This window comes from Melanotaenia boesemani, chromosome 23 (genome assembly GCF_017639745.1).
Source record: "Melanotaenia boesemani isolate fMelBoe1 chromosome 23, fMelBoe1.pri, whole genome shotgun sequence".
Classification (NCBI taxonomy): domain Eukaryota; kingdom Metazoa; phylum Chordata; class Actinopteri; order Atheriniformes; family Melanotaeniidae; genus Melanotaenia; species Melanotaenia boesemani.
This window is the reverse complement of record NC_055704.1, coordinates 22252833-22270899: the sequence shown is the minus strand read 5'-3', so window position 1 is coordinate 22270899 and position 18067 is coordinate 22252833. Positions and strand designations below refer to the sequence as shown.

The window sequence follows — 18067 nt, the reverse complement described above, 5'->3', positions numbered from 1 at the left end:
GGCGAAATTCTCCCTAACTAAACAGATAATGCCCAGAATCATTGGTACATGTTAAATACACTAACAGCTAACCCAGATTGTTGCCATAATTTTATTCAGTAACTTCAAGACTATTATAGCCATCTGCTTCATCTTGGTGTCTAAGGAAATGTTTCCAAGGTCAAGGGTTCTAAATAGAATGTGGCATCTAACCTGATGATGGGAATAGGTAGTGATATTAGCTTGAAATATACATAAGAGTGTTGACATGGGGTTGGTAACTGTGTGAGCTGTTGGACCTTTTGGGGTTTTTCTTAGGTGAGTGATCCAGTGGTTTGGCAGAGGTCTCCGCTCTCTGAGTTCTTTGAGTTATATTTAAGAAAACTAATAAATTAGTCACATCAGATAATCTAGTAGACAAGGGTTTTGAGTTTCATCTGATAAAAGGCTCTATGAAGCTCTGCTGTTTTCTTTTTTCCTCTAAATCTCTGCTCTTCCATCTATCCATGTGGCCAACTTTAGAGGTGTTTAAAGTGCAACTACATTGTCGGTTGTTGGTCTACAGCCTTCTGCCACCTATAGTATCCAGCTCTGTGGAGGCTACTATTTGCTATCAATACCCATTTGCTTATCTGCTGGTCTCTGCCAAGCTGACACAATGCAGCACAGCAATCCAGTGAAACTCACAACAAACAAACCATTTTTGGTGGGGAACAGCTTAATTACTATTGATGTGTATTGGTTGGATGAATGCTATAATTTTCAGTGAAACCCTGGTGGTGAAATGCACTTTTGTGAATAAAAGCAGGAGGCAAACAAGCTGTCAATTCTGCCTAAAAGGGAGCAAGATAATACCACGTCTGAGCCGCAGCTGTTTCTTTTTGTTTATGTACATAGCCTGCCCATGGTTTAATGTTAAAGGTTACTAAATATTCATTATCTTGATTCCTCAAAATTACTGAAAGCTTGTTAATGCTCATGCATACATGCACTCATTACAGCAGCTAATTATTAGTTCTGTTTTTTTTTTTTTTGTTTTGAATTCACACATCTAAACCAACGTCAGCCAACTTTTACAGACTTGACACGACTATTTGGAATTTATATAGCAGTATTAGCAGGCTGCATCAGCTTCATCACAAGCATGTGCAAATCTGACACAGAAGCATCATCATCATCATCCTATTTTGCCTGTAAAAATTGGCGCCATGTTTTCCATCTGCGTGATCACTTTCTGGGAAATGGCATTTTTCTTTGTATTTATATCAATAGCCTTTGACAAGACTCAAAACCCAAGCCGCTGTAGCAGATTTAAAACTGTGCGGAGTGACTCATTCTGTGACTTTAGAAGATCCTGAAGCATTTACAACCACTTCAACGTAGACACCACTGCAGGGGTCGTTGTGTCGACTAAGGGCAGCTTCTGCTGTTCCAATATTAATACTGGCAAAGTGGTGACAATTGAAATTTACAGGAAGGAAATTGAAATAAGTCAAAAGTTTAAAAAATAAATAAATTGTGGAGATGTTACTTAGAGGTGGTCATCTTACCTGGGGACACAAGCGGTCGAGGTCTCCCCTTCGGGGGCTTCCGGGGCCGGGCAGCAGAACTGGTGAAGCACTGTTTGGTTTCTACATAAAAAAAATAAAAAAGGTAGAAACAGAGAAAATAGAAAAGAGTTCACGTGACTGTCACAAGAGACGTAAACATTGTGGTTTTCTGCTTGAATTAAATCATTTATTTGAGTCTTAATGAATTGAGTGTTCACTACTCCCCCAATCTGCCCATCGGTGATTAGACTTATCTGTGGACTAAAGGACATGCAAAGTATTGGATAGATTTAGAAGTACTATGTATGTACTTCTAGCTTAATTTTAAAATAGACAATATTAAACCATCTCAGATTAAGATTAAGGTAAACCTCATCATAATCTGCTTTTATTGAATACTGGAAGATATGTTACATTCCACTGTTTGAGCTAAATTATGTTAGCTGTTCTGTTTCCAGGTCTATGGGTTTATACTTGGTCTCTTTGTTTAATTTCCTATTTTTCCACTCTTCATGTACTGTGAGTTATGGTTCCTGCCTTTGTTTTAACCAAGTTTAACCCTACTGTATAACATTAGCCTTCTCATCCCTCAGCATTAACACTCGAGGGTTTCTTTTGTTTTGTCCTGCATCTCTGTTTTACTGTCTTGTTATGGTATGCATGATAAGTTTACTTTGAGCCACCTGCTACGCCCTTCCTTGTGCTTTGGATTTCTGTTGCAGCAGCCGTGCTGCAGCAGAGCATTTAGTTTGGCTAATAAAAGTTATTGGTTTTCTTCATCTGCTTGCATTCGGGTCCTCTCCTCTCACACAGCGATGCTCTGCCCTCATAAGAAACACAATTTTACAGGGTTTTCATTTTCTTTTATGAGTCACCAAGAAACATTAACCAACAAAGAAAGCACAATTCAACTGATTTTGTAGCCATTAAGGTACAGCTGATAACATACACCAGTAGTCACAGTTACAGTCAGCACAAATTGATGGTCGACAGCCAAATCAGAAGCTGCTTGTCTAATTTTGTCTAAAACTGAGGACTTATTGTTTTAGTTATCACTGCCAAATGGTATATTTACCACAGTTTTCAGTGTAAACAGAGGGCTTTACACGCATTTATGGAAAAATTACATCGTGATTAGTCGTAATTTAAAACGGTAAAATCGCAAATATGTAGCCATCATCTCTGCATAAGAAACACAAATTAGTATGTCAGACTTTAATGTATTCCAGCTTTTTGGTTAAATATACATCAGATTTAGATTTATTTATATCCACGTTTAGTTTATTTTGGTTTTCCTGCTGTGGTACCTATCACTGTTTTACTTCAAGATCTGTTTCAAGGTCACAGTCCATGCAGCTGAAGCTATCCACTTGTTGTTGAGTCTAAGTGTTTTTATTTTCAACTCATCATCAGATAATTTTCCTGTTTACACACCTGCCTCCCTTAGTGTCTAAGGCTGCTGAGACAGCTCAGGCTCAGCACTGCTGCAGGGCCTATTTATAGTGAGATTTTCATAACTGCCAAAGCATGAAAATGCTGTGCCAGAGTAAATTGGGGTTGGTAATCAGAAGACAAAAGAAGCCCAAATTTGCCCCATAAAAGCTGAATGATGGCCCAGCTGAAAATCTTAAGCCAAAGTTTTGTAGCTGGGATGTGTAATCTTTTACATTTCCACGAATTTGTAGTTGCCAAAGCTGCCACACGGCATAAATGCAAGTCAAGTTTTAAGTAAAGTCATTTTCTTCCCTCCCTACTAAAATATGCCAGCATTAATATTTACACCATTACATTTTTCTAATTGCTTCCAGTCTCCAACCAAATGTTGTGTTCAGTACGAAGGTCTTTGTATTGCACTGCAGAAACAGAGTCATCATCTGCCACATAAAGCCTGCATTATAAGTTTTAAAAGGCGTTAATTATGCTAATGAGCTCATAAATATGCAGCATGCCAGGAACAGGTCAACCAGGTTGAAACGAGCAAATCACAACAGTCTGGTGCAGTCAAATAGATTTATGAATCCAGCTTGAATACTTGCATGAAACTCACAGGAAACATCGTCAGGGCTGATAAAAGTTTCTTCTAGGAGTTCTAGTGTGTTTTGTTGATAAAGTGGGATTTGTTGGTAAAGTCTACAGGGGATTTATATATTTGCAATAGTAAGTGCCTCTGGAGCTTTTTGTGTGACAGAATTCAAATAAGTATAACAAGAGAAAATTAACAAGTGCAGAAAAAGGAAAAAGGCCACATTTATGTGCAGTGTACTGCTTTTGATCCTGGTATAGATTCCTTTAGCTGCAGAGATACATAGGCAAATAGAATCACCATGAATTAGGTCTGCGGCAGCTTCTTTCACAGACAATTCATTTTCAATAAATTTGTTTAAAGATCTTCTGCTTTAACAAGGAGGGATAGCGGTGCATGTACTATGGCAAGGTAGTAAGGATGGTGGCACCTGCTTTGGAAACTACAGCAGCAGTGCTGCTCATTGAGAAGAGTATGAAGGAAAACGTGCTTTCACGACACTCTCCATAAATCTCCAATAACTAGATTTGTCACTAGTCACTTTTTTTGACAAAGAAATGTTAAAGGGGTCTAAAAACTTGCTAAATATAGTGACACTGGTGAAGTCGATAAGTTGGCAACAGTGCTCTCAGCAATGGGAGAGATTATATTTTGGGTATTTTTGATATATTGCACAGCCCTTGTATGGAAAGAAAAATAAAATGAATGCATATTTCAGAAAGGAGTTGCACGTTTTGATTGGATTGGAGTGTGTCAACGCCACAGATCCTTAACTTCAGCTGAAATGCAGACAGACTAGCTTTAAACACCTCTTCCAACCTCCCAGTTTTGTCAGGCTGGTAACTGTCCATGAACTGACTTTTGAGTAGATGCAATAAAAACTTGCAAAACTAGAAGCAGTTCATTACAATTTCACATTTTAGGTGATAGATATAAGAACAAGTGAAATCTTTGCAGCACTTCAACCACTAAGGAAATGGAGCATCTTTTTGAAGACAGTCTGATATTTTAGTAGTGGCTTCTGTGGTGATGAAGATGGTACTGAAATAGACAGAGCATGGTGCATGAAATTTTTATGCGTATGTGAGAAAGCACCCTTTTCTCCCTCTTCTCCCTCAGTTTACCCCCCTAGATGTTGCCTTATATATCAAACAGCCATCCATCTATACCTATAAGTATGACCCCTTTCTCAACCTACCCCCACTCCTCTTTCTTTCTGTTCCGTTTACACTGATTTTCCATCACTCACCCTATCCTCCTTGTGTTGGGACCCTATAGGATGGGTATGTTGTGCTAAAAAGCAATTTGCTCAATTACTCCTGCTGTCTGGAGATGCGATCTTTTCAATCTGCTGTTCTGTCTGTGGACCAGAATAAAGGGGAAGAACAGCAATAAGGAGACCTGATGGCAACCAGTTCAGTTAAGGAGCTCTTAAAATTCCTCCTCCTAAGAACCTTGCTCACAATTACAAGGTGTGTGATTTGGAAAACAGATTTGGAATTTTCCTAACATCAAGGTTGATGCCAAGTCATCTCACTCATAGATGTTTATAATAACATTGCATCTCCTTGTGTTATTTACCCTATGTAAAAAAGGAGGTGAGATAGGAGACCATGTGAAAGACATTGCTGCATACTTTCAAGCAACAATAGCAGACATAACAGGCGGGCTATAAAAGCAAATTAATTCCTGTTGTTAATAGCTCCTCTAATTGTGCTCTCTTTAATAACCATGACACCGCTGTGGCCATTTTTAATAGGTCGAGAACACAAGAACACAAGAACTCAGTCTCTGAGGGGACACAGATTAGTATGAGTGTCAGAACAGTGGAGACACTTGTTCACACAGATAACGGCTGTATATTCTCCTTGTTGGTAAGGAAACACCCAAGTCAGTTGTGCTGGAGTGGTTTCACTTCCTTGCTGAAAATGTACAGAGAACATCAGAAACTCAGTAAAATCTCTGCGTGTGAAATAAGTGTCTGCTGGGATTGTCTGGCAGAGTCCCCTGTCAGAAAGAGTTTCAACTCCCCTCTCCAGCAGAGCTTTAACCATGTCCCGGGTATGGCAGGGGACATTGAGTCCAAGTGGGCTGTGCTCCGTGCCTCTATTGACACCAGCAGTAAGGGATGCCGTCAAGCTGAAGGAGTCCTGTCGGGCCTTTTTGGCCTGTGGGATTCCAGAGGCAGGCTAAGCGGAGAGCAGCTTTGGTTGTCACTAAGGCAAAAACTCAGGCATGGGAGGAGTTTGGAGAGGCTATGGAGAATGACTTCCGGACGGCTTCGAGGAGATGATGGTCCATCTGGCGGCTCAGGAGGGGAAAGCAGCGCTCCATCAACACTGTGTACAGGGGGGATGGGGGGTTGCTGACCTCGACTCAGGACGTTGTGAGGAGGTGGAGGAAATACTTTGAAGACCTTCTCAATCCCACCAACACGTCTTCTGATGAGAAAGCAGAGTCTGGGGTAGCTGGTGCTGGCTCTCCCATCTCTGGGGCTGAGGTCGCTGAGGTGGTTAAAAAGCTCCTAGGTGGCAAGGCCCCGGGGGTGAATGAGGTCCGTCCAGAGTTCCTTAAGGCTCTGTATGCTGTAGGGCTGTCTTGGCTGACATGCCTCCGCAGCATCGCGTGGACATCGGGGACAGTTCCCCAGGACTGGCTGATTGGGGTGGTGGTTCCCTTCTTCAAAAAGGGGGACCGGAGGGTGTGCTCCAACTACAGGGGGATTAAACTCCTCAGCCTCCTCAGTAAGGCCTATTCAGGGGTGCTGGAGAGGAGGGTCCATCGGATAGCCGAACCTCGGATTGAGGAGGAGCAGTGTGGTTTTCGTCCCGGTCATGGAACAGTGGACCAGCTCTACACCCTCTTCAGGGTCTTTAAGGGGGCATGGGAGTTTGCTCAACCAATTTACATGTGCTTTGTGGACTTGGAGAAGGCATTCGACCATGTCCCCTGGGACTCCTGTGGGGGGTACTCCGGGAGTATGGCGTGCCGGGCCCGCTTGTACGAGCTGTCCGGTCACTGTACGACCGGTGTCAGAGCTTGGTCAGCATTGCCGGCAGTAAATCAGAATCATTTCCAATGTGGGTTGGACTCCGCCAAGGCTGACCTTTGTCACCGATTCTGTTAATAACTTTTATGGACAGAATTTCTAGGCACAGCCGAGGTGTTGAGGGTATCCGGTTTGGGGACCTCAGGATTGGGTCTCTGCTCTTTGCAGATGATGTGGTTCTGTTGACTTCATCGGGCCGTGATCTTCAGCTCTCACTGCCGAGGGTGAAGCGGCTGGGATGAGAATCAGCACCTCCAAATCCGAGACCATGGTCCTCAGCCGGAAAAGGGTGGAGTGCTCTCTCAGGGTCTGCAATAGGGTCCTGCCCCAAGTGGAGGAGTTCACGTATCTCGAAGTCTTGTTCACGAGTGAGAGAAGGATGGAGCGGGAGATCGACAAGCGGATCGGTGCCGCATCTGCAGTGATGCGGACACTGCATCGATCTGTCGTGGTGAAGAAGGAGCTGAGCCAAAAGGCAAAGCTCTCGATTTACCGGTCAATCTACGTTACCACCCTCACCTATGGTCACGAGCTGTGGGTAGTGACCGAAAGAACAAGATCGCGAATACAAGGGGCTGAAATGGGTTTTCTCTGCAGGGTGGCCGTGCTCTCCCTTAGAGATAGGGTGAGAAGCTTGGTGATCCAGGAGGGGCTCAGAGTAGAGTTGCTGCTCCTCCGCATCGAGAGGAGCCAGATGAGGTGGCTCGGGCATCTGGTTAGGATGCCTCCTGGAAGCTTCCCTGGTGAGGTGTTCCGGGCACATCCCACCGAAAAGAGGCCCCGGGGAAGACCCAGAACACGCTGGACATACTACATCTCTCGGCTGGCCTGGGAACACCTCGGGATCCCTCCGGATGAGCTGGTGAATGTGGCTGGGGAGAGGGAAGTCTGGGTTTCCCTGGTTAGGCAGCTGCCCCCGCGACCCGACTCCGGATAAGCGGCAGAAATTGGATGGATGGATAACCTGTCTGATGTACCACCAGGTGTTTATCAAACATTTCTCAATTTTTGTAGACTTTAATGTTTTGTTGCTTTTTGTTGCTATTTTAAATTAAATATTTGGGGTGTGAATCACAGGTTTCATCACAAATAAATATATCAACTCCATGTATAATCACAAATCACAAATACAATTTTGAATTTATTCGATTCAGGAGCCAATAATCAATATGAGACATGCTGATTTAACAGTCGTTAAGATATGGAATTGTATTGTTCCACCCTTATCAAATATAGGTTGTAAATATTTAGCAGCTCATTTCACTTCTGTTTTCATTTTTATTCATAGTTAAACTTCATTTGTAAGCAGAATTATATCATAACACAGTTGATGTCTTAACTGTCTTTGCTCTGCAGCATTACTAATGGGCTTTTTGAATTAAAAACACAGATATTATTCTTGCATATTTGTGCCTGTTCCTGATTTTAAGTCATTAGCATTGGGGAAAACTGTCAGTCTCTCTAAACGTTGCAAAGTTCACTCAGCAAACCTTTTTTTCAACTTTTTTTTTTTCTATTTTGGTTTTGCTCTAAAGCTAATCCAAAATTTGCAATGGTCACATCATCAGTCTTGCACAATTCCTTTAAAAATGCTTATTTTGCTCAAACATAAAGGCCCCTCCCTAGGCTTGACTTTATATGTTGACAGGTTCACATTTGCATAAAGATGAGCTTCAATGCGTTTGTTGGTCACAGCATTTAATCTGAGGATATTTGCAAATGTTCGATGAGGTTAGTACCCCATTCTGATGACACACATGTAGGCGGAGCACAGACAGAGTGATATTTGGCATTTATCCTCCCCATGTCAGACTGTGTCAAGACCTTGAGTCAATGATTTCACCAAATTTGGAGAGAAAAGCCTCACGGGACTAAAATGGGTTACACAGGGATTTACCTTTTTATCTTTAAAAGCCCTTTTATTCGTCTTAAACATCTTCTTTTACTTTGATCGCATGCTTCTCACAGTTTTTGTCTAAAACTGATTTTGCTGTGTTTGCTCCAACTAGCCAAAAACAGCTTGCAAGCTGCTTTTGGTCATTTGGTTCATGGCCAGATATAGCTCTATGAGCAGACCTTTAACAAAATAACTACAAAGAGACAGAATAAGCTGAAGTGTCAACTATCATGTTATGTATCATGAATCTGTTCATTCAATTCATAAGTTGCACTGAAATAAGGACATTAAGAGTTTTAATTTCCTGTTTAATCTTTTTCTGTTCCTCACACTGGCACAGAGACAGCAGTCGGCTCATTCTTGTGTTTGGGCTTATGCCAACATATCCTCTACAAGACATTGCCATGAATCGTTCTCCACATGTTTGAAATAGAAAATTTGCAAGACTACAAATCCCTGCCTCGAGTTTCACACACACAAATAAACAACCATGCGATCCTTGAGCAGTGTACACTGTTTGATCAATGCAGGCGTTACAGATTAAACAAAACCTGCATGACCTGCTTTCTGATCTTCCACACCACCAACTCAGTCCCCTTCATTTGCTCCAGCTCGCTGACACCAACGATAAAGAACCTATAAGCTTTTAGAAGCTCTTCCATGTGAGGAACTTGAATATGCACACAATGCTTTCATTGTATTTTGCGTTTTACTTTTGGTGTCTGTGTTTTGTCAATAGACTCCTACTTCAGCTTTACTGTGTCAGGAGTTCGATGTGACTTAAAGCAGGAAAGGATCTGTGTCCAATGAAAGGATACACTTCCCAGCTTGGAATAATATCACAGTATTTGACAGTCTCATTTAAGTCACTTCAAAGAACAATATCTATGAGAAAATTCTTCCATTAAATTAGTTATTATTAGAGCAAAAATTACATTGACAATAGTGGAGGCTTGCATGGTTGTTTGCTTACAGAGACATTTGTGTTAGCTGCCATTATGTAATTTCTGTGTGTTTTATGTTCTCCATAAATCCTAAAATTTAGACAAAGAAAGGAAAAACATTCACATATACCAATGAGATAGATTTAACAGAAATAAGAAAAGGGGTTTAAAGTCTAACAGCTCTGCGTGTTACCTCAAATTAAGAAAAAGGATAAATGGCAAACAAGGAACTGATCTCTGGGAAGAGCTCATCACAGTTCTTGATATGAATTTTGTTCAGCTATTATACCACAAGCATTTCACTAGTCAGCCCATGTCCTGGCCATGTCTTTTAAGCACTCGGATCACAGAGGCTCAAACATGTTTGCAATACTTTGCAATACTCTGCTTCTCTTTGGTTAAATGGAAGTTGCTCTGAATACTAGCTTATCTCCATGTTTTACAGACTCACATTCAATGCAAAGACACACATATGTCTGTGCTGAGGATAGTGTGTTAATCATTGTGAATTATTAGTAGAGAAAATTTTCACACATACACACCTCATTTTTCTGTCTGAAAAGCCTGTTGTGTAATTTTTTTTTTTTTTTTTTTTTGCACATATACACACAGCGAGTCAAAATTAAAAAGAGAAACAGCTTTCCTGAAAGCTTTACATCAGCACAGACTCCGCTTACACAAGCGGCTTAACTCGCCTTCTGTAAGCGAAACTGGGAGCTGGAGATGGACCAGAAAGTAAGACCAAATTTCCCAAGAGAGTGCCAACAAAGGAGGAGAGAAAACATTTTATCCCCATATTTAGTCCACTAAAATTAAAATGGAAAAAAAACTCCCAACTGTGCTATTGTCAAGTAAACTGCAACATTTCAGCTTTTTATTCACCTTGTCTGATTGTGGCTTATTTGCTTAAACGGGTGAACAGGTTCACTCATGAATTTCTGAATTAATGTTGTATTTTGTGTATTTTAACACCAGGATTCTACTGAAGAGGAGAGGGGCCATCCGGCTTGGGTCAAATTAAAATCATAACATGGTAAAATATCTCTGTTTCAATATTTCATATGTTGTTTCTATAGGGACTAAAATTTGGGTTTATGGGTTTTTAATTCCCCCGAAATGTTTTCAAGGCTCATTTTTCAATTAAAGTCACAGCTGTCCATCCTACTTTAATAAAAGAAGGAAAGTATTGTCTCAGAAATGTGTTGGTCAAATTTCTGCCACACTTGCTCCCTTTATTCTTTTGCATGCATATGTTGTTGCTTGGACCAGAAGTTGCTTAATATCTTTATTTATACTTAAACAAACCAGAGGAAAACAAAGTCTGGGCCTGTTAGATTTTATGCTGTGATTTGGGACCAGTTTATTGGAACTAATAAGTGGGTTGTTGGTCACCAACAGGAGGTAGGAAACATTATGTCATCCGTATGAATGATATCATTTCTATGAGCCCAAACTATATTCAGTTACCTTGAACTAATCAGAACCAAGCTTAGGTGAAATAGGAAAAGGCTGCATCTGCAGAGATGCTAAGAATGTGTTTCCAATGGTAAAAGTTTTGTTGTCTGTCTTCCAGTTGCAGATCTCATCAGTGTGCCATGACATTTTTTTTGTTGCTTGTTTTTTAGGTATTTAATTTATATCTTTTTTTTTTTTTCGTTGTTTTTGACAGAAATCACTCCTTTGAACCCAAATCATTAACTGCACTCATTTCTCTCATGATGCTTTTTTGAATGGAGTATTGTTGTATGTGTTGGCAGAGGTGCAGACCCAAACGCAGGCAGGAGGGGCAGGAGGCAGGTCAGTGCAGGTAAAAGGGTTTATTGGACATAAACGCGGGAGCAGGGAAACACACAATACAGGGAATGAACCACAATGATCTGACAAGAGCAAACTGAAAACCATGGGGTATATATGCACAGAGGGAGTAACAAGGACCAGGTGAAGTGAATGAGTAATAGACCAGGTGAACTAACGAGCCAGAAACAGAAACCACAGGAACACAAGAGGGAAAACAAGAAAACTAAACTAAATGTGACAAAACCCAGAACTATAAACCAAAACTCAAGACAAAAACTGAAACATGACACAAACGATGATCCTAACAGAAAACTAGACACAAAAACCAGAACTAGAAACCAAGATCAAAATCTAACACAAACCAAAGAACACACCAAAACCCAGGAACCATGACAAGTATATTATGACAGTGTTATTGAATAATATTCATCTTTTACTTCAAATATATTTCAATTGTGCAACACATTGTGTTGCTTCGTGACTGAAATGTTCCTTTAAAAAAATGCTAAGGCGAATGAGTGAAGTGAGTGAATTAAACAGGAGCAAGAAATTCTTTATTCTCCCCTCTCTCCTTTCTATCAATCCAGAGAGGCTATACAAACAACTTCTATGTGAGGGAATGTGTTGTTGCTATATGAGGTTGACTAAGAGCATTTCTTAATGTAAATGACGATGAATGGGCATGAGCATGCTGGTTTGGAACATGTGGGATTTATAAGTGCTCCATTTTTATTTATATATATTTATATACAACCATGCATTGTGCTGGTACAGAACATGTCCTGGCAGTTTTCCTGTATGCATCATTGTTAGCTACTCCAGACTAATTTCACTTTTCAAGAGAGCATCTATGTGGAACTAGCTAGCAACCAAGCAGCATTCACTAAACTGAATAAAATCATCACAGCTGTTTATGTTGCTATGGCAACTATTAAATTACATTCTTCATTAGCTGTGTCCCAATTCAGTGCCTGCACACTTTGGAGTGTGCAGACTACCTAGGCTATGATGTGTCCCCATAGCAGCAACCTAGGACGTTGAAAATTAAACCTTAGAAATTACTGTTTGCATATCATAGGACACTTTAGTGAAAGTAAACACCAACTGGGTAATAATGTTAAAAAAAATGTCTGACACTGTTGTTTTCCAGCCAGAAGACACTTCATTAACCCCATAAAAATCCATGAATATCAAATATTACAGAATTTTAATGCCACCGTTTAACAAACATATTTCTATGTACTTCGTTTTGTCACATTTCCACTCAAGTGTAGAGGAAAAAAAAACGCACTCTTCAGAGCTTGGTTGCTTATTCGCCACTGTCTTGTGAGCAATGAATTCTGGGAGAAAAGAGGCTGCATCACCAGTAGCCTTTGTTTAAGGTCAAACAAAGTGCGGATTTGTAGGATGGATTCGGAGGCTAGAGCTTGGTGCACCACGATGATGTATGTTGATGACGAATCTGTGTGCACACAATGAATTGGGACATAGCTAATGTCAACAACCTTCATAGAACCAGTTCACTTGCTGTTCCCACAACGCTCACCTGCAAATGTCTGCCGACCGATATATGATGATATTTGATGATATTTGATGATGACTCCCACAGATTGGTGAGAAATATTTTAGCTCTTTACTGCAATATCACCACCAGACAGAAACAGACATTATTTTCATCTGGTGTCCAGCTGGTGCCTCCAACATCGAGCAGTTTTAGCTGCTTAAATGGTGGATCAGGCTACACTGTGCTGCTGCACAGCCATCTGCTGAACACTTGGCAGTGGGTCAGATTAGACAGATATTTTGCATGCTTCACAATGATGCTCAAACTACCAAACTGTCAGATCAGGCTGATGAGGAAAATGCTGTAAAGGTTAGGCAAGACATGACAAGCGACCACACTACATACATACATACAATAAAGAGTTTTTTCTCCAGTTCCTGCATATGACTCTCTCGTACTTTATGCCCAGTTATCCCTCACACTCTAAATTAAAACCTCAAATGACAGCAGTCTTTGGCTCCTTCCTGTGGCACTGCATACCCAATGATGTGATCATTATGTCAGAGGTTTCAAAAAGAGGAAATGATGTAATCGCAATGCACAGGAAGTAAAAAGCTCTTAAACATCTGAATATGTATGTGCAATATTACAGGCATTACAAACCAGACTTGTATTGCTTAAACATTTACCTGTTTGTTCCAGACATTAAAATTGAAAATTAATTGACCTTTAGTAGCAACAGGCTGCACAAAAGCATTAAACAAATTGTTAAAAAGTGCCATATGTGAAAGGGAGAACATGTTAAATGGATTAACAAATCTCTGCCAACATTTGTGACTACTGCAGCAAGAGATTATTTAGATGAATTCTTCTCTTTTTTTTTATTGCACAGTGCAGTAAATAATGAGGGAGGCTTAGATACCATGTGTGATCTGCTGACAAGCCCAGGAAACCCAATTGGACATGCAGTGCCTGCTCTGATCAATGCATGCTGCAGAGCCTTGCAGCCTAAGGACGGTTTTGAAAATTACTCACGAGTGTAATGTTGACCACACCTGGCATTTCCTTAGGTAATAGGATGCCTGTGCACATCGTTTTTGAGCACACAATGCCACAATGGACATGAAAATCATGAAGGATAGAAAACAATGGCCAACAAATGACAATGCACATCCCATATATTACATATGAAAAGCAACAAACTACAAATAACACACAAAAGTACCCTGAACCTCGATATGATATAAGACTTTGCTTTTAAAACCAGAGCTAAGCTAGGAAAATTGATGAATTTTATAAATTTAAAGTGTTCCAGTGTTTTCCCTTCAATAAAAAAAATATTGCCAATGCAAAAATTAAATAGGAAAATATTACATATTCTTCTTATTATCAAGTCCTTTAAATTTTCATTTAATTTCTCTTTTAAATTCTCAAGAAAGAGTGACATTTTATGTCATATTTCATAAACAGTTTTCCTTCATTTTAATGGAAATTTCCCAAAACTCAAAGATTTGTTGTCTGTGGTTGTGAAAATATAACTTTTGGTGACTGCTAGAAGATATTATGTTGTTTGTTCAGGAAACTTTGATCGATTGACAATTCTGAAGAAATACAAAAGATGAGAAAAAGCAACAAAAGTAAATATTTTTCATTTTTATTTAAATTCTTACTTTCTTGCTTTTAAATTCGCAGTTATTTTAAGTGAATTAAACTAATCAAGCCTTAGTTTTCATGTTAAGGTCCAAAAGGTTTTTTGTTTTTTTTTTTTGCTCTGTTATTTAGCATTTAGAGAATTGTTAGAGCCCCAGGTTGAGGCATGTTTTAGATATTCAGAATTTGTGTGTGGTTACAAACAAGTTATTGATTGGATAGACTAGGTGTGCGATTCCTCATCTGTGATTGGCAGGACCATTTCTCCCACTAATATAGTCTCTTTCACTTTTAAACTGTGCAGCTGCAGACATCCCCACTTGCTATTGTTATTGTGATTTTGTTTCAAACTGTTTTTTTTTTTTTTTCTGGTTCAGGGGTTATCTAATCAATAAATTACTTTGCCTTACTGAGTCTTTTATGGTTTTTAAATAAACACAGGTAAAGTCTGCTCTCTAAGCCCTTCCTTCATGTCTTTATTTCTACTCAGTTACCATATGGCACGCTTAAACACACCATGTAAAAGCACATGTTACAGCACACAAGTTGTCAGTTGAAATAACAGACAGCTAATATCGATATCTCAATAGTAAATTGTAATCTCAGTAATAAATTGTAATCAGATGGTTTTGTCAATATATTTGGGGGCTTTGATGCAGAAGCATTAGTCAAAACATTTTACAATTTGCATCTAATGTGACTCACCAGCAGTTTGTTCTGCTGCTGCAACTGATAAATTAAAGCCAAATCATAATTATGTGCAGTTATATTATTAAGTAATGTCATGTATTATACAAATGTAACAGCTTTGTAAATGTGGGCAACAATTTACTTCAGATAATGCAGCTATTTTTTCCCAACAAGCAAAATTGCATGTGTTTTCTAAAATAAGTAATAAAAGCAGTCATGAAAGTACACAAAATTATAGTTTAAAAGAATCTATTATCTGAAATTTTGTCTAAACTATTCATCTCTGCCCCAAGACCCTAACCCTTTCCAATCACAAACACATGCACGCATGCAAACTGGTGCACATGGTGCAAAACAATTACAATTGCCTGTCTAAGGGATTTTCAGCATTAATCTCTCAGGAGGTGAAATCTCTGCGACAGATGGGTGGCCATTTTTCCATAACCACACACTGTGTCCTCTTTCCAGGAACCCCTAGTTTAGCAGCTCAGTGACTACTAAGAGGCATGAAACCATCTTCCCTTTCAAGCTTCAAGCACAGTTAGTGCATGCTAACAGTGAAGTAGCAGGCTTTTAAATTAAATATAATTTTTCAAGCCATTTATAAGTGATAGTGTGTGGTCAACTCATTAGCAGCTACTGCTATTTGCCAGCAAGTTTTGTGTAAAAAGATAAAGCCTACAGGTTGTAATGTAGGCAATTAGGAGCAGGATCTGAGGGAGGTTTTCGTCGATACTCTGAATGTATCTATGCATCATGTTTTTGTTATTTACACCATGAAAAACTACATCACAATATTAAATTCATCTGCTGATAAACATATTTTAGAGAAATCAGCTCATTAACATACTGCATTTTCACCAAAGCTAAAGAGATTTGTTTTTATATCAAACTGAGATATGGCCTAACAAAAATTAGCACAATAAGCTTGAAAAGTAATTGCTTCTAATAGAGAAGTCCAAACAAACTGAGCTGATATGGAGGAAAGCTTTGTTTACTTCATGACGTTAGCTATTTACGATATGCAATCAGATTGAGTTACAGCACATGACAAGAGTGATGCCGTTTTCATTTCAGTCACAACACTGAAATATGTAGATTACACAGGAATGACACACTCTGCTGATTGCTCATTATGCCTGCTGTTCATTTGCATGGAGGAGAAATGAAACACAACCATCAGACATGAGAATAATTTACCCCCAACTATGGATGCTGTGACTCACTGTAGGGCTAGTGTAACATGACAAAAAAAAAACATAAATATGCCATGCACAGATGAAAACTGGTGTGCAATGTTTACATGTAAAAGATGATGTCATGTGAGGCATCTGGATTTGACAGGGATGTGGAAGACAGGCCTGTCTGTTCATCAGTAGGTTTGTTGCACAGGTAATAGAAAATTTAGAGAAAAATGAGGGTTGAGATGTTATTTTTTCATCTGGATTGACAGGAAATCAAAGCGGCAGATGATGCTGAAAGGAAGCTGTTTTGCAGTTTAGCCATGAGAAAAGTAGGACAGCATTTGGGGCCTTCAGGTCCCATCGGGATTATTGGGGTGTTTTGTGCAGTTACTCTGTCCATGCCTTGTTTTTTGTTTGTTTGGTTGGTTTTGCTGTTTCCATCTGTTCAATTATATCAGTCTGTCTGTCATTCTGTTACTCTGTTTGTGTTATTCTGACAACGTCCCAGGATGTCATCTATATAGAAATTTGAAATAAAACTACCAAGAAAATCAGGACAAGTTGTATGACCTTTGACTTTGAGCTGGAGGTCAAAATGGCAGGTGCAATACTTCCCTACATGTATGACCAAAAATCTTAGACATGACCACAGTCTTTATTTCAATTTTACACCTTTTATAGGCTAGAGATACAAAGTTTTTTTTTTTTTTTTATGAGATTTTAAAATATCAGTAAATCGTAAAATACATAAAATCTGAAAGCACAGCAAAACAACTAAATTGGAAAATAAATTATTTCAGAAAAGATAAAACTGAAACACAGGAGATAAAAGAGAAGATCTGATTTGATACATACAGTTTCTGAGACCTTTTGCATCACTTTATGGTAAAAACGTGGCTCAAAACCCTGTTGCACACAATCTGATGCTTGTCTTCTGCCCCCTGGTGGATACAATAATAATACAATAATACACTATAATAATTCTAACATAATCGCACAGTGATAAATTGTAAATACACAAAAATAACAATTATTGTTACCTTTAACAAATTTTGTTAAAAGGCCAAATAAACACTTCAGATAAAAAAAATACTTTTCTCCCCATTAATTCTTGGGTTGGGCTTTAAAGGTTAAGCAATTATTTGTGTATTTTCTTTTAGGTATTTTTTCATTACTCTTTATTCTGAAAATGTGCTGTTTTCTTAAAAGTTGTATTGCTTTGCACATCATGGCCGCTTTAAACCATAATTTGATCCCACCAGCACCTCGTACAAACACATGTACAGTGAGCCAAAACCTTGAAGCAAATTATACTCCATATTACCACACACAGATTTAAAAGGCCCCCAAATTATCTCATATGTTCCACAAGAACAGAAATGTTCATGTCTTTCTAACATCCCAAAAATAAACACAATCCTGAACAAACACATATGCATGAGCGCACACAGTTGTATAACAGACACCTGGGACTGTCTTTGGCTGCGCTCAGCTTGTGCATGAAAGCAGCTAATATTCTACCAATGAGCCAGGAATCACCCTGCAGCTACATCCTCAGAGAAATGAAGCAGTTTTAAAGCACTATGCCCAAAAAGTGATATTCATGATTTGGATTGCAGCAGCAGCCACCCGGTCATAACCGAGCAGTCGTGATTTCTACTCAGACAGAGGGAGGGAAGGCTGAGTAAAGAGCACAAGCTTGCAGGACAGGAGAGTCCGCTTCCAGAAGGTCATTAAACTCCTTCAATTCATCATCCACCCATCTACAACCTACAGAGAAAAAGCTGGGCAACATTTCAT

At 39.4% G+C, this 18067-nt stretch overlaps 1 protein-coding gene across 3 annotated transcripts in view; it reads right to left on the bottom strand.

Annotated features, from left to right (window-relative positions):
• Positions 1-18067, bottom strand: part of iqsec3a (IQ motif and Sec7 domain ArfGEF 3a) — a 114686-nt gene that overhangs the window by 91156 nt on the left and 5463 nt on the right. For all 3 annotated transcript variants that reach the window (XM_041976990.1, XM_041976992.1, XM_041976993.1), the window contains exon 2: positions 1530-1610. In XM_041976990.1, the coding sequence (XP_041832924.1) occupies positions 1530-1610 (81 nt within the window). The remainder of the gene's footprint in view (positions 1-1529; positions 1611-18067) is intronic.